The following is a 25571-nucleotide window of genomic DNA, read 5'->3' on the forward strand; positions in this document are numbered from 1 at the left end:
GTGACAGCCAGTCTCAGGCATCCAGTGCTGCCAACCTGCCCAGAATTAAGGGGACAACTGAGTCGGCAATGTGTCTCCACGTGCACCCTCCATCCAGCATGGCGCCCAAACACCACCTGGGGGAAAGGTTAACTCGGGTGCCTGCTTATGTCTGTCCCTTCCTCACCACAAGTCTACATGAAGAACTGATCTTACAGGATCTCAGGAAAACAAACAAAAACAAAAAACTACTGACCTGGATTGGAAGATAAGCTGGATCTTGAGACCCGACGTGAAGCTTCCTGTAAATGGGCAAAATACGAAGATCAATTTAGAAGCCTTTTCAGATACTGACAGTAAATCATATTTACTGAGATACTCTTCTGGCGGGACAGCCTTCTCTACCCTACTGCTCTTTAGGACTTGAAGAGACTTTGGGAAATGAGCCCAGACCTTCAGGTGCTGGTGCTCACAACACAAGGATTTCTCAGATGGTTTTTTAATTCATTGAACTTCTGTGAAAGAAGAATCAAAGCTGAAAGTCAACATCACCTACCCTCAGGGTCTGGGAACCTACCAAAGGCACAGGGTCATTGACTTCACACTCCGTTTTACCAAAAATTGGCTACAGGATCCGTGGGGGAAGTGGGATTAATTTAGCATGTGGGCTCTCTGCTGGCAGACACTGGAGGTGTATCTGAAAGCCCAGGAGTTAAGGCAGAGGTGAACAGCGCGCCCAGAGGCTCTGCACCCTCAGAGCACTGGGATCAGATCTAGCTTTCCTGCTTGGCCGCCTTCATGATCTTTCCCAGGCAGCTTTTTATCCGGTGAAGACCGACTACAGAAAAACAAGATACAGGATACAAAGTCCAATACTGTTCCAAAGTTAGAAGAATAATGTCCTCTGAATCACTGGGGGAAATCACAAAATATACCCAACGGCAAATACTTTAACTTCTGTCTTTAATCAATTTCCGATTTCTTGGTATTGAATGCACTGCTTCTCAAACTTCCTGTGTGAGGGCTCAGTTTCTGAACAATAAAAACCAATTAAAATTTAAAAAGTCTGTACAAAATATAAGCCCGTATTTTTTGCACGATAATATCCAACAGTCATAAAGATCAGTCAGATGACATGTTCTAAGTATTCAATTTCAATATTTCTGTTATCCCAACCCAGATAACACTCTGGTCACAGACCCTTGGAACCCCCTATCTAACCCTTAGTTCAACTTTTTGGTTTCTTTATACCCACTCACAAGTTAGAGTTACAAGTTCACAAACTCCAGGAGATAGTGAAGGACAGGGAAGCCTGGCATGCTGAAGTCCATGGAGTCACAAAGAGTTGGACACGACTGAGTGAATGAATAACAACAGCAAGTTGGAGGGTGTGGTGATAGACGGGATACCTCAGAAGCTGTGTGTGGGAGTATTTAGTTGCTCAGTCGCATCTGACTCTTTTCGACCCCCATGGACTGTAGCCCACCAGGCTCCTCTGTCCATGGATTTTTCTAGGAAAGAATACTGGCATGGGTTGCCATTATCTCTTCCAGAGTATCTTCCAGACCCAGGGACCAAACCCACATCTCCTGCACTGGCAGGCAGACTCTTTACCACCTGGGAAGCCCTCAGAAGCTAGCCTTCCCCCAAAGCTGATGAGCAGGTTGACATTAGTTACTTCTCTCGGGAAGGAGGAGCACCTTCAAATGCAGAGCCTCTGGCTGATCTCAGGAGTCCCTGTGATAAGACTCTGAAGCCAGGGTATTGCAACCTGGTCAGACAAGACTAGCTTGAGTAGCTTTGTAAAAAGGAGGATGGACAGGAAGTCTCAGGATTTACCTGGAACATTCTAAGTCCTACTAAATCTCCCAGAACTGCATTTTAGGAAGACGGACCATTTGGAATGTGTTCTCTCCACTGATAAACAAAAGGCACTGACTCTCTTTCAGTGTTATGGGTCATCTGTCCATCAAACCTGGAAAGCATCTCTACCACCCACAACTCTAATGTGATTATCTCAGAAAAATAAAAATGGATGAATAAATGGGGCACAAAATGAACCACCAGATCCCATGGTTCTGGAATCAGAGTTCTATGTCAGGGCTGTCTTATCCAAAGGTTTGCAAAATCAGATTGTGAGACACTTGAGGAGACTTTGGGGCCCAAAGTGTGACACTCAGTACTCGCACGTTGAATAAAAGAGGAATGGTAGCTTAGATTATACTGATATATCTAAGTCCAGCTTGCTTAATACCTTAGTGACACTTCCTACTATAACTGGTAAACTGTTCTCCCGGGTAACAAAACACACTGTCAGTGCAGACAAATGCTTTCATATCATCATGCAGAAAAGACTCAGAGCCCAAAGCTGGGTGACATCCCCCATCACCTGGTCCCGTCTTTGTCCCGGAAATCCAGGTGACTTGCTTCCATCCTGATGACTTTCATTTTCATACCTGAAGTGCACAGAATCACAGACATATACTCAGATTAAACATTTGTGACCGAAAATAAAACTACTATATCTGACTAATGTCCAAGGAACAAACTTCAGGTTTTGTTCAAGATATTACCTTATTCAAGGAAAGACATTTAGAGTTAGAGAAGTGTTTTTACACAAAAAACTTAGGTAAATTGCTTTGTTTCTTTCAGAACACCGTCGTCAGTGATTGGAACCAGATTAATTTCTGAAACCCTAACCAGCCTTTACAGTATCGCTGAGCACCTTCTCTGTTGGACCCGACTGTGTAATAGGACAAAATCAGGTGTCTCTTAGTTTTTTCTCATGGAAATCATGTGATGGCGTGGAAGGTTAACCAAGAAGCTGGGTGGCATCTATCACCTTTTACCACTTTGTGATGTCATTCACTGCAGAGTAATTACAGAGCTATACTTTAACTTTGGATCACTATGAGCTCTTCAAGCTTCCCAGTTACTCCATCTGTGTCTGAACAGAGGCACGTTTTAGGAAGATGTAAAGATATTTAGGAAGAGACATAGTTGTTCTAACAGACTTCGGGTATCAACTCACAGAACAACATTTTGTAACACATACTGAACTTAGGTAACCAGGTAAGAGAGGATGAAAAGAATTTAGATGCCACCTAAGTAAGATCTAAAGGCTGAGTGTCGAAGAATTGATGCTTTTGAACTGTGGTGTTGAAGAAGACTCTTAAGAGTCCCTTGGGCTGCAAGGAGATCAAACCAGTCATTCCTAAAGGAAATCAACCCTGAATATACATTAGAAGGACTCATGCTGAAGCTGAAACTCCAATACTATGGCCACCTGATGCGAAGAACTGACTCCTTGGAAAAGACTCTGATGCTGGGAAAGATTGAGGGCAGGAGGAGAAGGGGGAGACAGAGGATGAGATGGTTGGATGGTGCCACTGACTCAGTAGACGTGAGTTTGAGCAGATTTAAGGAGATGGTGAAGGACAGGGACGCCTGGTGTGCTGCAGTCCATGGGGTCTCAAAGAGTTGGACACGACTGAGCGACTGAACAGTAGCACCAAGCAAGACTGGAGCCGCCAGGCGTCTGGGATTGTTTCTCACAGCGCCAGAGTTCTGAAACAAGCCCTTCTTCCTCAAACCCATTTTCTATTTGTTGCTAGAGATGTTTGATCATCTCAGTCTTAATCTGAACAGCATCTCATTTGGGGGAAATAGTTCTGGTTCTCCATTCCACACCAGTTATTTCCTATCTAGAAGTCTCTATCCAATAAAAACACCCTTTAAAAATGAAGGCAAATTCACAAAAAGCACAGAAAAAGAAATGATCAGTATATTCAAATTAGAAAATATCTATTCAATACAAATGAAGGCAGTAATGAAAACAGAGTTCCATTTAGCAGAATGGATGACAAAAAGGATCCGACTACTAATATATTGCCTCCTACAATAGACACAGTTGAGAATCAAAGACACAGATAGTACTGCAAAAAAAATATATATGTTTCATTTATCTGAAATTCAAGCTTAACTGAACAACCTGGGCTTTTTGGCTTTGTTTTGTTTTTCTAAGTCTGGCAACCTTAGCAATTTGGTCACAGAAAATCACTAACACCATGTAAATTCTTCTAGACGTCACTCTCTTTCGTATGGGATGTAAGACCTTTTTTCTCTCACCCTCTACTTTCCAAAAGAGGGCATCAAAGAACTCAATTTGCGTGCATGATGAGTTTCTATTTAAGACATCTTTATGACTGTATTTAACCTGTAAGTAAGTGTGCTTTGGCTAAATGTCTAACTTACAGTACTTATAATCATTTAATATTCAGTAAAAACATTTTTAAAGTGTATATTTTCTTAAAAAGACATACATAGGATGAAAGTATAATGATGGAGAAAGATATACCAGGCAAACAGCAACCAGAAGACAGGTGCAGAGGTTGTACCAACACCAGACAAAATTAACTTTAAGATAAAAATTATTTAGAGACATTGCATATTTTACAATGATGAAAGGGTCAATCTGTCAAGATCAACCAGTTATAGACAAAAGTCCGTCTAGCAGCCAGTTCCTAGAGACCATCTAAACCTTAAGGATTATGAAAGTTGAAAGCAATGTGATTTTTAAAAAAAGAGGCAGAAAGAACTATAGTATGAAATCTCTCATCAAAAGCATTACTAAAGGTACGGGACATTTCAGAATGATACATGACGGAGCTTCATCCTCCCAGAGGAGATAATTCTTAATTTAAACCCACAGTATGGCCTCAAAATAGAGGAAGCAAAAACCTACAGAGCTAAAAACAAAAGAGAAAAAAATCCTAAATGCATGATTACAGCTTACCTGTCCAAGTAACCAAGAATCAGCAGAAAATGTTACCAGGATTCTAGTTAGGAATTTGAATCTTATGGACCTATACAGATAGAACACTCTGCCCAGCAGCTGTGGAACACACGTTCTTTTCAAACACACAGGACAGGTTAGTACAGAGTTAACCACATCTGATCATAAAAAGCAAGCCCTGACTCATTTCAAAAACAAAACTGCTCAAATGTCCATCCAGAATGAATAGTGTGTATCTGTGTATAAAACTGTGGTTAATTCAAAGAAATCCTTAAGCAGTGAGAAGGAACTGGGATGGGTCCACCCATCCTATCCATGCTGTGAATCTCACAACCGTGAGAGCAGAACTCAGTCACAAGTGTAGGCAGCTTAATAAAGGCAGACAAAACCATAGTGGTGAGAGATGCAAGCTTAGGCAGGACTCCGAAGCCTCTCAGGCTATCAGAGAAGCCACACTCTCGTGGTTTACGTGGTGAGTGGAGACAGTGATGAGAAGACGCGTGAGGAGAACTTCCGGAAATGCTGCTGATGGCTTGGGTGGTATATCAGTTCTCTAACCAAACGCCACACCCTTAAACAAGAGAAATGTCTTTCCTCACAGTTCCAAAGGCCGGGAGTCCAAGATCAAGGCGTGGGCAGGGTGGCCTCCCGGGACCTTTCTCCTAGGCTCCAGCTGCTTCCTCGGGGTTGTTCCCTGAGTACCTGCTCCCCTGAGTCCTAGTCTCTTCTTATAAGGACACGGGTGGGAGTGGGTTAGGACTCACTCTAACAGCCTCATTTTAACTTCATCCTCTTTTTCAAGGCCTGTCTGAAAACGGCCCCATTCCAGGGGAGCTAGGGGTTAGGATTTGAACCTGTGAATTTAGGAGAGCACAGTTCAGTCCCTGACAGGTGAAATCACAAGGCTGGTCCGTCCCGATAAGTTGGGTCGTGCATCTCGTTTCGTTCTTTCTCTATAAGTGTGCCTGACTTTAACATAGAGAAGGAAAACGAATGCAGCTTCACAACATTTGCCGCATCATGATTCTCCTTTAGGGCCTGGTCGCTGTCCTTGGCACAGCTATGGGCTCCCAAGTCCTTGAGCTGGGCACAATAAACTCCATTTGTCATTCCTTCTAGATGCTCATGGATTTAGATGAAGACTTAGCGTTGGGAATGACAACCTCAAACATGTTGACGTTCACCCGCATTAAAGAAGGATCCCAGGTGAACTGTGAGGCTGGCTTTTGGTGACTCAGAAAGTCTTTAGCCCAGTTAGTTCTTACCTACCTGAAAGACCGATCAACAATAGTTATCACATCGCCATGTTTTAGCTGTACAGGTTTATCAAAAGTAGATCCGTTTATTTGTGTTGGATTTGTGGAACTGAAATTAAACAATACTGCCTATAAATAGAAAACACAGGAAAACATGTAACTAATAAATGGATACAAAGTGAAAAGTTTTTAAAAATAGACTTCCAAAAACCCACTCACCTCCTGCTCACTGATTTCAATTTTGCAGTGTTGTTTAGACACTACAGGAAGCTGAATACGAATGTCACACTCGATACTCCTTAATTTAAAAGAATAAAGATTTTTTAGGTTGTTGTGATTAAAAAAAATTTACATTACTGACTCAAAATAAAACAGCGTTTGACTCTGTGTTTGATCTGTAAATGCAATGACATAAAGGAAAAACAAACGGGGCAATGTAAATGGTCTTTGCGTTTTGCTGACCATTTTTACAAGCACTGTAGAAGCAACTACTTTAAATCACTAAAACTTCATGGTGCTCTGCGTACAATTAAATGAGCTCCTCAGGTCTGTCAGTTGCCTGGCACGCAGCAAATGCTCACAACTTGTGAGCTTCTGATTGTTTTAAAACTGCACTATTAACTGACAAAGTCACAAGTCTCCTCTCACTACAGACCCTAAACACAAGCAACAACAACCAACTGTCTAGATGCAACCTGTCTCTTCACAGGAAGCTGACGTCAGCAGCAAGCACACAAGAGAGAATTCCCCAGACCACAGAGAAACTGGTCGAAGATGCCCTTAGCAAGGCTCCCTGGGCCTCCGGTGCTCCTGGTACCATCATGGGTTTAACAGGTTTGAACAGACCGTGACTCCTCTGTTCTCAACAGGAACCTCTGGAGCCTTAGAGTAGCCCTTCGTCCCCGTGTCACACGATCAAACACTACAAATGGGTTTCTAGATTAAACAATCTTACATAAAAAGACACTTAATCACTACAGTATGAAAGAATGAGTGCCATTTGATACCAAAATGTTTTTTTTGTCTTTTCCTTTCGAAGAGAGTGGAAGTTATGGAAAGTGAACAGCTACTCTAAGTCAATGAAAAGATTTTGATTTTGAGGCATGAGAGAAAGACTATCTCGTTAGAAACGAGACTGTTTGGCAGGAGACTGCCAGTGAGAATGGCTACAGAGCAGTGATTCTCCACCTCGGCACCACTGACATCCCAGCCAGACAGTTCTTTGTAGGGGGAGCTGTCCTGTACGTTGTAGGATTGGCAGCAAAGCTGACCTCTGCTCCCTGACGTCAGTGATGTGGGGCTCCCACATCGTGACATGAAAAAATGTCTCCAGACTTTGCCAGGTATCTCCTGGGGGTCATATGGCTCTCAGCTGACAGCCATTGCTACATACTGACTCCAAACCCAATTCTCCAGCAGATGTTTCAACAGGACAATTGTTGGTGTGCCAGACAGTAACCACCTCTCATACACCAGACCCCAGCTACATAATTATTAACAAGATAGTTTCTGCTCTCGGGACCTTAGGAGTGAAACGGACAAACTGCAGCCTCATCACCACGTGCGGGTTAGGAAAGAAAAGAGCAGTGCTCAGTGAAGGCTTCTTCTCAGGGGAACATGAATCGCTCATGTAGGAGGGTAGAGAGAAAATTCCAGAGACAGAAGTGCCAACTGGCTGACAGCACCAAGGTGAGCCAGAGTTAGGCCTGTGGTGAAACATGGGTGCAGGGCGACTGGTAGGAGGATGGAGTGTGGGTGGGGGCGTCAGGGTTCCACCACACGGGGCTCTACAGGGAGGGTAACTTACCCATCACTTTTAGAGAACGAGAGCGGGCTGTGATTAACGGTTCCTGTTTATACACGGGCCACTGCCACCAACAACACAGGAAGGCAACCAAAGAAAAGTTCTCAAAACACAACCGGAAAGACTCTTCTTCCCATTCCCACTTTTTTTCCAAAAAGACCCAACAAGCCAACACAGATCCCTTCCTTATTTGTTCAATAGTAACCCCCAGCAGCCAAGGAATGCTCAGCTCAGAGAGATTTCAGATGAACACAGTGGCCTTCGAAAGCCTGCCTGAAGTCAAGCAGGATTTGAGAATCCTTTACATTTTTCTCCAATTATAGACTTTTATCAAACCAATTTTTAAATCTTTGATTTAGAAAACAACAATTATATAAACATCATCCTCAAAATTCTATTTCATATAAAACAGCTAGTCACATTGACAGTACATAGGTAATCCTGTGCAAACCCAAGGGCTCCACTTCTCCTGGAGCTGTGCATCCCATCTGTCAACCTGTGATTAATAACACTGAGGGGTTTTTAAAGCCAAATTGTCTAAATTGTCCAGGCAAGGGCAGGGCTCACCTTCCAAACAAGCAGGTGCTGAGGCTCAGCGGAAAGTGAGGGCCATCCACCCCGCTCCTTTTGATGGTAACCAGGCGTCTTGTAGGACCCATTTTCTAAACAAAAATTTGAGTATAATCCCCGGACGGGAAGGTCAGGCATCAAAAGGTTTGCTGAAGCGGACTTACAGGTCACTGAACGAAATGACAAAAATAAAACACACGGGGAGCCGGAGGTTACCCTAAAGCAAAGAGCTAAGAAGGCACTTGTAAGTGACCAACTGGGGTCGCTTCACCAATGCCTCGGCCGCCCCGACCCACACTTTATACTGACGGCTGTGGAAGCCCCAGGCTGGTCCCAGGCTGTCCCCCCGCAACTCGGCGCCCCTCTCACAAACCTGCGGCCAGGACGGCGCCCAGCAGGGTCGCGGCTCCCGGGGGGTTCCCGCCGAGACCCCACGCGAGCACTGAGAACGAGCAGGGCCCAGCCCAGGGCGCCGGTGCCCGCAGAGTCCCGCGTGGTCCACGCGGCCCCCACGGGGGACCCGCCAGCTGCCCCTGCCCCCGCTCCCTGAAGGGCCCCGGCCGCGGCTTACCAGGGACGAGACTCCCGCGCCGACACCAGGGGAATCGATCCACTACCCCGCGGCGCGCACCTCGCGTCGGCCCCGGGAGGAGCAGGGGACCAGTCCACCTGCGTCCGCCTCCCGGCCCGCGCCGCAGGGACCGACCGGGCCTCAGCCCGCAGACTCGCGCCCACCTCCGCCGCGGCCGCGGTCCCCGCTCCACCCCCTGCCCTCGCCCCTCGTCCTCGCCGGCGGCCGGATGGCCCAGCCCAGCCACGTCCGGGAGGCGCCCGGCGTTAGCTGCTCGGGCGCGAAAAGCCGCCGCGGCGCCCTCTCGATTCAAATGATAACATCGATTCAAATTTGGCGCTAAGCGCACCGATTGGGCGCAGCGGCGTAGAGACAGACCAATGGGAGTGGAGGGGCGGGCAAGGGAAGCGGGTTAGGGCTGCGCGGAGCCGGGCGGCCTCCCGGCGTAGACACAGACCAATGGGAATTGAGGGGCGGGGCAAGGGGAGCGCGGTTAGGGCTGCCCGGGGCGGGGCGGGCTCCCCGTAGAGATAGGCCAATGGGAACAGAGGGGCGGGGCAAGGCGGTAGGGCTGCGCGGAGCGGGGCGGCCTCCCGGCGTAGACACAGACCAATGGGAATGGAGGGGCGGGGATGGGGCAGGGTTAGCGCTGCGCGGGGCGGGGCGGGCTCCGCGGGGGCGGGCTCCCCGCGGCCGGGCATTCGCCGAAGGCGCACTCGTTAAGGGTCCTCCACCCTTACAGCGCAGACCCTGCTGAAATGCAACAGGGTCCCACCTCCGCAAAAACCTTGCCTCCTTTTCTCTAAGGATCAAACACAGTTAACATGGTTATATTACTCGTATGTTACTCGTTGCTGGTAGGTTTACAGTTTTTTTAAGTTCCTCTATTTCCCTAAAAATGACCAGTTGTTACAAGCCATCTCTTGTGTCTTTTCCCAGTAATACACACACGATTCTCTTTAAAAAATAAAGGCATGAGGAATATCGTAATATACACTTTTTTCTGCACTTATATTCACTGCTTTATAAAGATGTAGAGAACGTCTTCCTCTTTTACTTTCTTTTTGATGGCTATAAAGTATTTGGCTTTGGAAATCGTAATTTACTTAATCTTTGCTATTGACTCATTAATTTAGGTTTTCTAAGGTTTACTGTGTTTTCCTGTTAGGAAGAATTTTCAATGAGTAAACCTTATGCACTACAACATGGATGAACTGTAAAATAATTAACCACGGGATTCCTCCATGTGCGTGACCGGACGGGCGAAAGGAGATGCCGCGGGCCATCACGCTGTGAAGGGAACTGGGGACGCCCACCCTTGGAGCTTGGTTTTCCTTGATCCGAAACTGCTGTTCTCACAGCTTGGTCTGGGAGCCCTCGGGAATCTCTGAAATCCTTGCAAAGGGAAACCCACCTTTGTAATAACAGACGGTCCTTGCCCTTTTCACTGCCATTTCTTATACGTGGAGGATGGCATTTCCCTGGTGCAGAAGCAGATGAGAGAATCCAGCTGTTTTGTTGTTGTTGTTGTTGTTTACTAAATCAGTATCACGGAGATTTGCAAAAACATACAATAATGCTGCTCTTTCACTAATTTTTGATAATAGAGGTTTTTTTTTTTTTTTAAAGGTGTTTCTATGTGAAAATGAAACGGGATCATCACTGCTTTAAAGTGAATAAACGAAACTTTTTAAAAGTATTAAGTAAAAAAAAAAACAAACGTATTAATAGCCTGTGTAAACAAAAGGGCTTAGTGGTCCTCAGTGGATTCTTTTAGGAGCGGAAAGGGACCCTAAGACTCTAAGCCTTTCTGCTCCTGAAAGGTGGGAGAGAGCCTGGAAACGTGACGCTCCTGTATAGGATTTCCAGCTCCGGATCCTGTGTGACAAAGCTGCTGGGGCTGTGTAGTGTAGATGCCTGGATTCTATTAACCTTCTTGGGGGATTTGTTTCATTTCTTCCCCCTTACACTATCAAAGCTCATCCACGATCCACCCCGTAAAATGCTGCTCTGTCACTCTGATTATTGCTTGTCATCAGAACTGTTCTGTGACCCCGTGGGAGCAGCCTAATTAGAACTAGGAGGTGCTAGATTTCCTGTCAAATAATCTTACAAATCCTCGGCTACACACACCATACCTTCAGTCCTCCAGTGAGAGCAAGGAATTAGGAAAGACTTCAGGGACCGTCAAAATTGGGGTGCTTAGGTCTGCGGGAGGACCCGCTTTTAAACTGTTGATGGTAAACTGGAGCAGCGGTGTTTTCTGATGAATAGGAGGTTTGCCCCACAGCCCCAGGTTCCATCAAAGCCCAGGTCTCACTCCTGGGAGGAGCGTCCCTTTGCACAATCAGCCTTGAAAAGGACCCGGAATAGGGACCCTGTAGTTAAAGCACCGCCGACCCCGATGGACAGGAGTCTGCCGACCTGGGAGCTTTCAGGGAACCCACTTCCAGACCTTCATACTCTACACGCATGCGTGGGCGAAATCAATCAGCCTAAGAAAGTGTCTTGGAGTGGGGGCTGGGGGAGTGGGTCCCTATCCCCCGGGCTGATCTCCCTAGCCCTCACCCTTCCTACTCTCACCTGCCAGAAACTCCGGAAGAGGCATTACTCCGCACCCAATGAAGGGACAGTTCAACGATTCCAGTAAACTCCAAGCCCCTCAGCCTGATTAGAGCGTGTACTTCCAATAAACTGAATATATGTATAATATTTACCATCTCTGAGACGTTTGTGTTCTTTGGTCATCCTTGTTCCAATAAATGGTCTGTATACTGACACTTGGTCCTGCTGGGGTGCAGAGAAGGGGCAAGGAGGGAGGCGCCCCTCCAGGCCCGTCCCATCCCCCCACCACCTCCACACACAAGTTCAGGGTCTCCCTGCAGGGTCTCCTCCGCACGGGGCCGGTGCCCCATCCCAGTCCATGGGCTCTCTTGGGTCCCACCCAGGCGCCCTGGCCTCGGGACCCCTGGCTGCAGGTAGGGGTCGCAGAGCCCTCCAGCAGCGGCCCTAGACTCACCGCTTCACTCACCACCCCCTTAATCACCCAGCTCCTCCGCCAGCCTTCCAGTCAAAGGAGGAAACAGCCCTCAGGCGTGGATCTGGGACAAGAAAGGCGGCCGAGGGTGGGGCTGGGGTCCTTCTGAAGTGCCTCCTGCAAGCTCTTCCTTCGTGTTGGTCAGCCGCCCTGCTGAGACCCTGGGGGCCCCTTGTTGTCTGGTCGCTGTCAGCTCCAGCACCCACGCCCAGGCGTTGACCACGCCCCGGGCACCTGCCTGTCTCCAATCTCCAGCCCCAAAGCTGGGGTTGCTTCCCCAGGCCCTAAATCCCGGTTCTCCTGGGCTCCCCACGCAGGATGCCATTCGCCTCTCATCTCAGTCAGAGGCTGGACTCCTCGACCACTCCCCTTGGGCAGCATTCCACAGGTGTGGTGACCAAGGTGTCTGTGGTGTTGCCCCTACTTGACTGCCAGCCTCTGTCCCCAATGGGTCTCCTGGGCCTTCATTCCTGGCCCCCCTAGGAGGCTAACTGCATCTGGGTCCAAGCACATGTGGGGCCACACCTCCCCCTCCAGACTCCCCATCACCTCAGAGCCATTCCCTTAGTCCCAGCTCTGAAGGGGTGTGGTACAATCCTGCTGCCCCTGGGACCTCAGCTCAGGACCTTCTAAAGAGGATCTGATCACAGTAGACTGAGGGAGCTGCTGCAAACAGTCCCCAGATCATGTGACTTCCTGGGCTACACCCTTCAGAGGTTGCTAACTGCTCTCAGAATTGAATAAAAACTCCTGCCAGGACCTAGAGGCCACTGTGACCCGGGCCTCTGCCTCCTTGGTTCATGTCTGTGTGGTGCCAATTCACTTCCAGCTCAAGCCCCTAGAGTTCTTCCTTCTCCAAAGGTGCCCAGATCCCTCCTAGCCTCAAGGCTGTTGATTCCACCCACTATCCCAGGGAACTTTTCACTGTGGGAGGAAGGGGAGGTGGGCTTTGCAGACAGGCTGAACCACAGCTAGAACAGGTTGTTTAAGAGCCCACATTGAGGAGTCAGCCTGGACGTTCCCGAGCGGTGAAGGATGGCTCCAGCCACCCGGCACCTACCCTGTGCCCACAGTCGACTGAAGAGCCCAACGAGAAGGGAACCAGCGCACTGGTTTCTACTTTGAGTTTAGAGAGAGAAGCTGGACAGAACATCGCACCAAAACACATGAAAGGAATTTTGAGAAACATTTTTTAATTTAAAAAGCTAATAGTATATGTTGTTGCTATGGAATATTTGAAAAATAGACTAGTGTAGAAGAAAAAATAACTTATCCCAAGATGCACACACAGGCACACACAAAGGTCGGTCATATTTTTTATGTATAGTGTTATTTTGCATGATAAGCGGTGCATATCTGTATAAACACACACTAGTTTTTCTTATACTTTCATTTAGGATTATTACATAAGTATTTTCTCATTCACTTTCGGTGAATATCACTTTGATAATCTTAATTCCTTGTGTTTGAACATTTAAGGTTTTCCCTAACATTTTATTATTATAAGTAATTGGCTAATGAACATATTGGCAAAAACCTTGTTTTGACATAACAGATTATGTCCTTAGTTTATATTGCCCAAAATCTAGTTTCTAGATCAAATAATATTTGCTTCTTGTCATCAAATTGCATGCTTTTCAAAAGGCTTACAACAATTTTTCTACTCAGTGCAATGCTTGAAAATGCATATTTTACCACCAGTTCTGAGCATTCACATTTTAAATTCTCTGCTATTTTGATTAGCCAAAGATGGGATATTGTTTCCATTTTAATTTTCATTTTTTAATATTTAATTTTTATTGAAATATAATTGATTTACAATGTTGTATTAGTCTCAGGTAAACCACAAAGTGATCACTTCAGGTGCACAACTATATATACGTGTATATACATTCCTATATTCTTTTTCAGATTCTTTTCCATTGCACATCAATACAAGATATTGAGTATAGCTCTCTGTGCTATACAGTAGGTCTTTGTTGGTTATCTATTTTTCATTTTGAATTTAAAATGTCCTGGTAAGGTTGAATACTTTTCCTTACCTATTTAAAATTTTCATCTTTTTTACTTTTGGGCAACAGTCTTTTTTGTGCCATTTCCCTAAGTATCTTTAATGTCTTTGAGTTTTCTTTATCAATTTATTTAACAATATATAAATTCTTGATCTGCAGAGTTAGCAGAATTTTAAAAGTCAGGCATAAAGCCAAAGAATATTTAAAGCCACTTTTTGGATTCCTTGGATAAATGTGTATAAAGAATAAAACTCCCTAGCTCTCTGAGAAAATTCTATGCGTGGCTGACATACATTGGTGGGGGCAAGGGACAGATAAGATCAAAAAAGCTGTCTTCAAAGATGGCCCAAAAGCCCACAGTGAGACTCCCAGAGTAATGTCGCTTGAGTATAAAATGGGAAAATAAAAGTAAAATAAGGTCAGAAAGCACAGCAGGTCCTTGATCCCTGGATTCCTTGAAAGGACACTGGATTCCTTGATCTCTGTCCAGGAGTGGCTTCACTTCAAATGGAGACACCGGCATATCAGCAGGCAAAGGACAGTGAGGGGCTCTGCCAGCATGCCGACATCCCCAAAAGATGCTGAACGAAACCATCACATCAGAGGGGAGCTGACATAGGAGGAAACGATCTTACTGGAGAAGGTTATTACCTCTAGGTATATGAGTAGCTGAACTAGGTAGGTAATTGATAATCTAATATAAAAGATCATTCTTCCCATTGTCAAAGGTTTGAAAAACAATGTGAAATGTTCAATTCTGTGGTTTTCATAATTCTTGGAATCCCAGGGCCAGATGGTGCCCCTGGAGAGAATCTCATAAAACCTCTTTCCCAGAGGTAAAGCGCGTCTCATCATTGAAAGTCCTCTGGAATCAGTCTTTAGTATCTGGCTCTTGCAAAATGCAAGTAAAGATCCATGAGCTTTATTGTTGTTGTTGTTCAATCACTAAGTCATGTCTGACTCTTTGAGACCCCATGGACTGCAGCACGCCAGACTTTCCAGCCCTCCACTATCGCCCAGAGTTTGCTCAACTCATGTCAATTGAGTGGGTGATGCCATCCAACCATCTCATCCCCTGTTGCCTCCTTCTCCTCCTGCCCTCAGTTTTTCCCAGCATCAGGCTCTTTTGCAATGAGTTGGCTTTTCACATCGGTGGGCAATGTTTTGGAGCATCAGCTTCAGCTCAGTCCTTCCAATGAATATTTAGGCTATATTTCCTTTAGAATTGAATGGTTTGATCTCCTTGCAGTTCAAGGGACTCTCAAGAGTCTTCTCCAGCACCACAATTCAAAGGCATCATAACATCGGGAAAGGTAATTTTCCTTGAGATCAACTCTCTTTCACCAGTTTTTAAAAAATTGCCCTTTACATATGTCTACTCCTACAGGAAGTTTTGCTCGTGATGAACTGGGCAGTTAGTAACTAGCAAAGCTTAACTATTTGCTTCACAAATACAGGACACTGACAAGCAACCAAGTTTCCAGATGTGATGGTTCCTCTGGGTGGTAGACTGTAAGTTGAGCAGGACAGGGCCCTGGGAGCAAAACTGAGAGAGGAGCCATACACACATCAGGGCATCAAGTACCTTGAACAAAGTACGGGCCAAACTGGAGCACTTGTTGCTAAAGATAGAACGAAGCTAAAAAGTTAGACTGCCAACCTCCTATCTTAATACTGCAGGAAGACTGTCACCTAAGAAATAAAGACATAAATTGCAGTGGGATGTCCTAGGCATTTATCATGACAAAAGAGAAAATGATTTCCCTAGAGAACTGTAAAAGCAAACCCGGAAGAGGTCTTCAAGTATAGAGGCTGCAGAAAATTTGGCTTAAATGTGGAAGAGCTCAGGGTTGGGGGTTGCCCATCCTTACTCGGAATGACCATGCTTCAGAGAATCCGAGACTGAAGATGCCATTAGTAAGGTTCACTGTTGAACAGTCAATAAAAATGCAAGTGCAGAACTAAGGCTAAGTGACAGTTTTCGGGAAAAGGACATCTTTTATGGAGGGCATATGCTCTGACGGTGCAGACCTAATGCAGCAAACGGCGATTAAGGTGGGGTTGAGGTGAGAATACATGGGAAAGTAAACAGCTCTCTGACTGTCTTCTATGGTAATTCCCACCCTCCCAGGTATGAACTGGGAGTAAAAGAATATTACGTCAGATTAAATCCTGGGTCAGAAAAGGTTTTAGCTAATTTTCAAGAAGCCTCATATTAGGAAACCAAAAGAAGGGACAAAGATATTATTCAAAGCTGTTAGTAGAAGTGTAGCCATTAGATCATGACTAGAAATACTCTCAAAAATCAAAACATACAGAAGAGGCAGAAAATACAAATAACATATTGAATAACTAACTACATAACTGTATCCATATACCTTTTAAATCATAACAAATACATATCAAGTGTATCAAGCATATATCAAATATATCAATCATTCAATACCTTTAAGTGGTCTATTCAAGTGAGAAGTTTTTAATATTTCTGTAAACTGCTGTGAAGTGATTGCCTCCAAATATTATCAAGTGAAAAGATAAATTAGGACAGGTTGCATCTAGTATGTTGTGTTCATCTAAAATATGGGCTTATGAATATAAATGCGTATTTGCTCTTATTGAAACGAAGCAATATACATACAGTATATCTATGTACATACACAAATATGATCATGTGTATAATATCCTTATAATGTAAAATGCATAAAATGCAAAAATGCAGGATGGAGCACAGGAAAAGAGGCTAGATCTCTCTGAACCTACCTTCTTTGATAGATTTGACTTTTTTTTTTTTCCACTTCTTTTTTTTGTTTTGTTTTCTTTTTTTCCCCATCCTGAACCCTCCTCCCTCCTCTCTCCCCATACCATCCCTCTGGTTCGTCCCAGTGCACCAGCCCCAAGCATCCAGTATCGTGCATCGAACCTGGACTGGTGACTCATTTCATATATGATATTATACATATTTCAATGCCATTCTCCCAAATCATCCCACCCTCTCCCTCTCCCACAGAGTCCAAAAGACTGTTCTATACATCAGTGTCTCTTTTGCTGTCTCGTATACAGGGTTATTTGTTACCATCTTTCTAAATTCCATATATATGTGTTAGTATACTGTATTGGTGTTTTACTTTCTGGCTTACTTCACTCTGTATAATAGGCTTGACTATTATAGGTTTGACTTTTGAATCATATTAATACTTACATAAATATAAAACCAACTGAATCAGAGATATAGAAAACCCTAAAAGTAGAAATGAAAGTGAAACTAGCATTGAGACAGCAACAGAGCCACACAAAGAACAATAATTTAAAGCCATTTAAAACACAATAACTTAATGGCCCATCCCTTGATAGTCATTCCCTAAGGATATAAAGGAACTGAAAAATAATATCAAGCGGTTTTCAATAATTGCATTGGTAGTAATATTGATATCATTATTCTGATCTTATTATGATGGGAAAAAGCAAATAGGTAATTACGTCGCATCACCAGAGTTTTTCAGCCTAAGAAAAAAGGATATAAGTATGAAATCAACAGTGAAGTGTTCTGTGCTTCCCTGCAAAGAAGGGACCCCTCCCCCTCAAATTTGCTTTGCGTCTAGGGGCTGATGGTTGGGCCCCCCACCCCAGCTGTCCAGAGGAGAGTCTGAAGGTCTCATGACCCAGATAACTGAGGCCCTAGGGGAGCAGGCAGCTTCTCTCCAGGTCTGAAAAGGTTGAGGGAGGGAGGAAAGGAGCCTGGCTTGGGGTGTCACGGTGGTCGGGAGATGGGGCCGGCAGGCGGGAGTCCGCCGCTGGGGGACCTGCTGTTTGAAGAAAGGAGCCTCTGGCCTGTCTTATCGGCTCCCTCATAGGTGGGGCCGGCATGGGACGGGAAGGGGTGCAAAGGGTGAGGCTTAAAACTCGTCAACGTCGAGCATCATAATGACAGAGTCAGGTTCCTTCTTCAGTAAATTTTGAATTGGAAATGGCTGTATCAACTCATTCTTTTAAAGAATTATTTAAATGGCTGTATTATTTCTTTTAAAATGTAAAAGAGAAGACATAATTCCCAAGATATTCCTTGAAAAGACCTTGAACTTACCCAATAGTTATGAGCATCCTTACCTCCTAGGCTATGTCCTCTCAATACTGTTTCCTACGGAAGGAGACCTGGTTTCCCTATGGAAATAATAGTAAATTCCGTATCGGGGGCAGGATGACCCTAGACTAATTTGTCACATCAATAAGCAAGGATGCTTCTCAGAGATGACTGGGGTCATGTCTAAAGAACCCATGAGCCACGGTGAAGAGGCCCCCTCTACTCAAACTTTCGTATTCGGTAAAAAAAAAAACAAAACAAAACAACAAAACTACAGTGAATTGAAACACAAAAAATAAATTCCTCAAATTTACAATGATTCCTTAAAAAAATAAAAGAAAAGAAACTCACTGGTCACCTTCAGAAGATGTAAGGAAACCAGTCCATTTTGGCAAAGCAAGGGAGAAGGTCAAATGAAAACTCATCTTTTCTTACATGAGCTTGTCTCAGGGCAACCATGCAGCTGATTAGGGAATGTTTCTCTTTATAGAGGCATTCAGTAAATGCCCAGAGAAGGGAAATTGTAAAAGAATCTCACAACTCTGCAAATCCTTCATGAAAAAATACATCCAGGCGGTGATCGTGAGAGGCTACTCACGTCACAGAAAGAGACTGAGCTTTGTGTGCGAGCTGCCGGCAGTAGACACCTGGATCTCCAAAGAGGTCTGGGAATAAAGCATCTGGACTGAGGTTTGGCCTCTGGATGGAACAACCCGTGTCCAGGAAACTAGAGGGAGAGGAGTCCCTATTAAACAGCACCAGTGAGAGGAAGAGGTAAGATTCAGGGGTGAGCGACTCTGCAGACAAGGAACATGGTGTCTTCAGTGTCCTGCAAGGAAACAAACAAAAAATAAAGGGGCCGAAGGAACCATACATTTAAAGGAGCAGATGAGAAAGTCTTGGATTCAGCTATGACAGAATCCAAGGATTCAGCTAAAGGGGTCTTAGACGCACTCTCCAACTGCCAACAGTTGTAAAATAGAGCAAGATATCTGAGGCACTCTCTGCAGGAACTGGGCCATGGCCAGCTCAGGTTGCATCCTTGAGAAAGGAAGCACGAGACTGAAGTCATGTTACCACCATGCCCCCCAGCCGCACTCCGATTGTGTGGGGGTGCAGGGAGGCGAGACCAAGTGGAGAGGAGTCATCTCACTGTCCTGAGGAGCAGAGACTAGAGACCCGGGTGCTGAGAAGATGGGGGCGGGTGCTATAAGAGGAGGGGCCTCGTGCAGAGGGGTGGGCATGCAGACACCTTGGTTGAGGGGCCTTAGCCAGGGGATGGACTGCGCAAGTCCTGGGCAAGACTTTGCAAAACCTGATAGCTGTTGGGAAAAAGTTTGTCCACGGAGATTTCTATATCCAAGGAAAATACCCTGTTTTTAAAGCAGGGTGTGTGTGTGTGTGTGTGTGTGTAAATAAAGACATTTTCAGATAAATACAAGCCCAGAGAACTAGCATTCACTCCCAAAACACCAGAAAATGCAATTTTAAAACCACAATGAGATACTGTTGTTACACACCCACAAGAATGGTTAAAATTAAAGAGACAGAGAACAGCCAATGCTGGGGAGGATGTGGAGCATGGGGTGGGGGGTGGGGGGCTTTCGGACGTCGCTGTGGGCATGCACGTGGCGTGACCAGGATGAAGGCTCTCAGGCATATCCTTACAAAGCCAGACATCTTCCCTGCGATCCAGCAATTCCACTCTTAGGCATTTGCCAAAGAGAAATGAAAGCATATTGCCACAAAAAGATTGGTGTGAGTAGCTACATCCAAACCTGGGAGCTACCCAAATATCCATCAACAGGATGTTTCCTGAGAGGCTATGTTACAGTAGAGGGGCTTCCCTGGTGGCTAAAGAACCTGCCTGCCAATGCAGGAGACATGGGTTTGTTCCTGGGTCCAGAAGATCCCCTGGAGAAGCAAATGGCAACCCACTCCAGTATTCTTGCCTGAGAAAACCCCACGGACAGAGGAGCCTGGCAGAATTCAGCACATAGGGTTGCACAAAGACAGACTGAGCGACTCAACAACAAACATTACCGTACAGGCTGTGTTCCACTCACATGGTGAGATACTACAAAGGGCTAAAAAAGAAGGAAGTCTTGGTACATAAGATACTGCGACTGAATCTCAAAGAACATGATTACTTTGGGTAGAAGGAGTTAGACGCAGATGAGTATGCCTGTCCATTTATGTGAATTTCTAAAACAGGCAGAATTCCTGTAAGATAACAGAAGTCAGTGGTTTCTGGTGGGCTGGGTGGTAGGGGAATGGACTGCAAGAGGGAACTTTCAGGGGTGATGGAAACCCTTTATAGTTTGATGAATGTGTTCATCACACAAATGGTTATATTTGACAAAACAAGGATCTGTATGTCTTGGTATATGAAAAATTTTACCTGAATTAAAAAAACATTTTATAATCAAATGAATACAATTCACGGGCCTTTTTAGACTTGATTTAGAAAAATCAACTGTTAAGGACACATCCATAAGGCAGCTGGAGAAATTGGGTCACTGAATGAGTATTTGATGATATTAACTGGCTGACTTTATTTTTGGTGCTCCAAAATCACTGCAGATGGTGATTGCAGCCATGAAATTAAAAGACGCTTACTCCTTGGAAGGAAAGTTATGACCAACCTAGACAGCATATTAAAAAGCAGAGACATTACTTTGTCAACAAAGGTCCATCTAGTCAAGGCTATGGTTTTTCCTGTGGTCATGTATGGATGTCATGTATGGATGACATGTCATGTATGGATGTGAGAGTTGGACTGTAAAGAAAGCTGAGCACAGAAGAATTAATGTTTTTGAACTGTGGTGTTGGAGAAGACTCTTGAGAGTCCTTTGGACTGCAAGGAGATCCAACCAGTCCATTCTGAAGGAAATCAGCCCTGAATATTCATTGGAAGGACTGATGCTAAAGCTGAAACTCCAATACTTTGGCCACCTGATGCGAAGAACTGACTCATTTGAAAAGACCCTGATGCTGGGAAAGATTGAGGGCAGGAGGAGAAGGGGACGACAGAGGATGAGATGGTTGGATGGCATCACTGACTCGATGGACATGAGTTTGTGTGAACTCCGAGAGTTGGTGATGGACAGGGAGGCCTGGCATGCTTAGGTTCATGGGGTCGCAAAGAGTTGGACATGACTGAGCGACTGAACTGAACTCAACTGAAGGAAATGCTTTTGATGTGATAATAGTATTATTATTGTGACAATGGTATTGTTATGTTAAAAGACTTCTGTTAGAGATACACACTACATATTTATGGAGGAAGAGATAGAATGTGTGGGATTTATTTAAAAATAAGCCACTGGAGGGCTTCTCTGGTGGCTCAGTGGTAAATCCTCCAAGGCAGGAGACACGGGTTCAATCCCTATTGTGGGAAGATCCCACATGCCAAGGAGCCTAAACCCGTATGCCACAACTATTCAGCTTGTGCTCTAGAGCCTGGGAGCCACAACTCCTGAAGCTTGTGTGCCTTAGCGCCAGTGCTCTGAAACGAGAGAAGCCACTGCAATGAGAAGCCCCCACATCGCAACTAGAAAGCAGCCCCCACTCACCACAACCAGAGAAAAGCAGCGAAGACCCAGCACAACCAAAAATAAACACGTAAATAAAAGTATTAAAAAAAACAGTTTATTAAAAAAAAAATAAACCAGTGGAGGTCAGAGGTGGAAGTGTCCTGGGGACACGGATGAACGCAAATGCCTGTGTACATCAATTGTTGGAGCTGAGTGATAGGTACATGGGGGTTCTTCACGTTACACTTATTGCCTCTGTAAGTTTAAACTTTTCCAGGAGAAAAAGTTTTAAAAGTTAAGCGTAAGAATATCAGGAGGCATTTCATGGGCGGGCATGGGGTTCTTTGGCAGGGGTCAGGATGAGGGTGGAGCAGGCAAGGCAGAGATGCCAAAGAGACAGAGGAACCCAAGTGTGTTAGTCTTAAGGGAACAGTTAAGACCTACGGCCTTCCTGACCAGGTAATTACTGGGCTCTGGGTGGGGTCCTGGAGCTGCCTCCCGCAGCTAGACGGGCCACACGACAAGCCTATGCCTTAAAGAAGTTTCTATTAACATTTTCAAAGTACAGTTCAGTTCAGTCTCTCAGCCGTGTCCGAAATGCTAGAAATTACCGTTAGTTCAGTTCAGTCCCTCAGTCGTGTCCGACTCTTTGCGACCCCATGGACTGCAGCACACCAGGCCTCCCCATCCATCACCAACTCCCAGAGTTTACTCAAACTCATGTCCATTGAGTCAGTGATGACATCCAACCATCTTATCCTCTGTTGTCCCCTTCTCCTGCCTTCAATCTTTCCCAGCATCAGGGGCTTTTCCAATGAGTCAGTTCTTTGCATCAGGTGGCCAAAGTATTGGAGCTTTCCGATGAATATTCAGGACTGATCTCCTTTCAGATGGACTGGTTAGAACTCCTTGCTGTCCAAGGGACTTTCAAGAGTCTCCTCCAACACCACAGTTCAAAAGCATCAATTCTTCAGCACTCAGCTTTCTTTACAGTCCAACTCTCACATCCATACAGGACTATTGCACTTAAGTAAGCAATTACTGTACTTAAAATTTTTTTTTACTTAAAAAATATTTGACTTGAAAAAAAGACTTCTGTACTTAAGTAACCAATTACTGTACTTAAAAAAGTTTTACTTAGAAAAAGTATTTTACTTGAAAAAAAAAGTCTACTGTACTTAAGTAAGCAATTACTGTACTTAAAAAATTCTCTGAAAAATTTTAAAGTACAGTAATTGCTAGCATTTCAAGCAAAAATCTAGCCTGGGGGCATTTCTTGAAAGCCAAAAGAAAAAAGAAAAAGGAAAAAAGAGTACAGAAAAACCGAATCAGGCCACCCGCATCAGGCCCAGCCGGCTCACGACGTCTGGAGCCAGTGGCCTGAGCGACCCCGCAGCATCCTGGCCGCCCCTCGGCTGGGATGCCCCTTGCCCGGAAGCTGGGAGGACCAGCCCGCGCGGCGCCCCGAGCGCAATGGGCGGGGCCGCAGCGCCACCTGGCGACCAAGCGGGGCCACTGCGCCTTCAGGAAGAGACGCAGGTCCGGGCGCGAGCGCAGCTGCAGCCCTGCGGAGCTGGGACAGGGGCTTACGACACACGTGGCCGCGTCTGTGCGACTCTGCGGGGAAGACACCTTCACGTCTCCGCGTTTGTGCCTGAGGTCATTGCACGTCTCGGAGCTGTGCTGGTACGGGGAAGGGGCGCGGGGCGGGTGCTGTAGACACGGCTGCCTTGTGCCAACGCGCGCGGGGTTGCCCTGTATCTCGCCCGGCAAGGAGGGGCCTGGAGACCGGCAGGTCCTGTCCGCTGGGTTTCCTGGAATCACGGGTCTTCCTCCAAAGCAAAGCCAAACCGAGTATTGCCGGAGTAAGACTGATCCAGATAAAAACCGTCATCGACGGGAAAACTCTGAGTGCCGTTAGGTGCCAGTCTGTTCCAAAATACTATGGGAGAAATGCCTTTGGCTGTCTCATGAAGACTTTGCATCATTATTGCAGTAATTCTTTTGAATAATTTGTCAGTGCTGTAATGATATATTATTGTCTGAAAATTTTGACCTTTTCTTAAAAAACAGTTTGGAAACTTTAGACATACCTGCCCAATTCTGTTTTAGGCATGTATGAAGTGTCTACTGAATGCCAGGCAGCGTGTTAAAAGGGCAAATATGATGATTTGTGTTGCAAAAAGGCACCCGGTCTGCAGGGGAGAGTTACCTGAGAGACCATGAATGGGGTGTGATGGACTTGAAAGAGCTATAGAGGAGCCTGTGTGTTATTCAGAGGCTTGGACTAGTGCGCCATCTAGAGAAAGATCTCGGTAGTCAGACAGCTGTACTGTGCTCAGTCGCTCAGTCCTGTCCAGCTCTTTGCCATCCCATGGACTGCAGTCAGCCAGGATTCTCTGGCCATGGGGATTCTCCAGGCAAGAACAGTGGAGTGAGTTGCTATACCCTTCTCCAGGGGATCTTCACAACCCAGGTATCAAACCCAGGTCTCCTGCATTTCAGATGGATTCTTTACCAACTGAGCCACCAGGGAAGCCAAAGAATACTGCAGTGGGTGACCTATCCCTTATCCAGAGAATTTTCCTGACCCAGGAATCGAATCAGGGTCTCTTGCATTGCAGGCAGATTCTTCATCAGCTGAGCTACCAGGGAAGCCCAGTCAGACAGCAGTAACCACACCAAAGATATCATGAGGGTATGTGCACAAGAATGAACCCAGTTCTGGTTAACTTCCATTTCTGTGCAGCTGGGAATGTTCTCCAGGTAAACTTTGTAGAGAGACTGAACTGAGAGAAGTGTGCAGGATGTTAGAATCTGTTGTCCTGAGCTTACTACCTGGAGCTCTGAGTTAGTTAACATGATTGCAGTTTTTATCAAGGGCCTGTTCTGTATCAAACCTCTGCTCAGCACTGCAGGCTTCTCAGCGTCCTAGAAACTGTGGTTATTACTGCCAGGGGCAGGACCGTGTGAGATTCTGGGGTGCAAAATGTAAGGAAGTGTTTGTGTTACCCAGCACAAGTTCTTGTGCTCAGTGCACAGCGAGGCCAAACAAACCATCAGAGTTTGGAGCAGAGAAAAGTTTACTGCAGGGCTAGGCAAGGAGACAGGTGGCTCATGCCCCAAAGCCCTATCCTGAATGTACAGCCTGACAGGTGAAAATGTTTCCAAAACTCAGCCTCTGTACACTGGTGATTGATTAAATCTCGGAGACAGTTTTGGTTAAAGTGGGGCTTCCCCAGTGGCTTAGCAGTAAAGAATCTGCCTGCAATGCAGGAGACACAGACAGGAGATACAGGTTCGATCTCTGAATTAGGAAGATCCTCTGGAGAAAGGAAATGGCAACCCCTCCAGTATTCCTGCCTGGGAAATCCCAATCTATGGGGTCGCAAAAGAGTTGGACCCAGGACTCAATAACAACCACAACAGCAGAAAGGAAGAGCTTTATTGCTTTGCCAGGCAAAGGGCCACAGCAGGACAGTGGCCTCAAAACTGTATGACCACCCCTGGAGCAGGTACTGCAGAGTCTTACAGTGTTAAAGGGCAGGGTGTGGTCACTTCATGGACAGTCTTCTGATTGGCTGGTGGTGAGGTAATTGGGAGTTAGCATGATCAACTTCTGGTTCCACCCAGTGTGGGGTCTACACGTTTGTGGGCAGCACATAGTTAACTTCTCCCACATGGTGGGGGTTTCTGTATCTGCTAAACAGCTCCAAAGACAATGAATGGCTCAGAATGTTACCCATAACCCTTGAGGAGGAGCTAAGACTCCTTCAGTTCAGTTCAGTTCAGTCGCTTAGTCGTATCCGACTCTTTGCGACCCCATGGACTGCAGCACACCAGACCTCCCTGTCCATCACCAACTCCTGGAGTTTACTCAAACTCATGTCCATTGATTCGGTGATGCCATCCAACCATCTCATCCTCTGTCAT

General features: G+C 45.6%; 1 protein-coding gene across 3 annotated transcripts in view; it reads right to left on the reverse strand.

Moving 5' to 3' along the window:
• The window catches only part of MKI67 (marker of proliferation Ki-67), a 30280-nt gene extending 21077 nt beyond the window's left edge, over positions 1-9203 (reverse strand). For all 3 annotated transcript variants that reach the window (XM_061403843.1, XM_061403844.1, XM_061403842.1), the window contains exons 1-6: positions 8976-9203; positions 8402-8574; positions 6250-6328; positions 6044-6159; positions 2369-2435; positions 236-281 (exon numbers count right to left, since the gene is read on the reverse strand). In XM_061403843.1, the coding sequence (XP_061259827.1) occupies positions 236-281; positions 2369-2435; positions 6044-6159; positions 6250-6328; positions 8402-8493 (400 nt within the window). In that variant the 5' untranslated portion in view covers positions 8494-8574; positions 8976-9203. The remainder of the gene's footprint in view (positions 1-235; positions 282-2368; positions 2436-6043; positions 6160-6249; positions 6329-8401; positions 8575-8975) is intronic.
• Positions 9204-25571: the final 16368 nt, after the last annotated feature.

Source organism: Bos javanicus, chromosome 26, assembly GCF_032452875.1.
Source record: "Bos javanicus breed banteng chromosome 26, ARS-OSU_banteng_1.0, whole genome shotgun sequence".
In the NCBI taxonomy this organism is placed as follows: domain Eukaryota; kingdom Metazoa; phylum Chordata; class Mammalia; order Artiodactyla; family Bovidae; genus Bos; species Bos javanicus.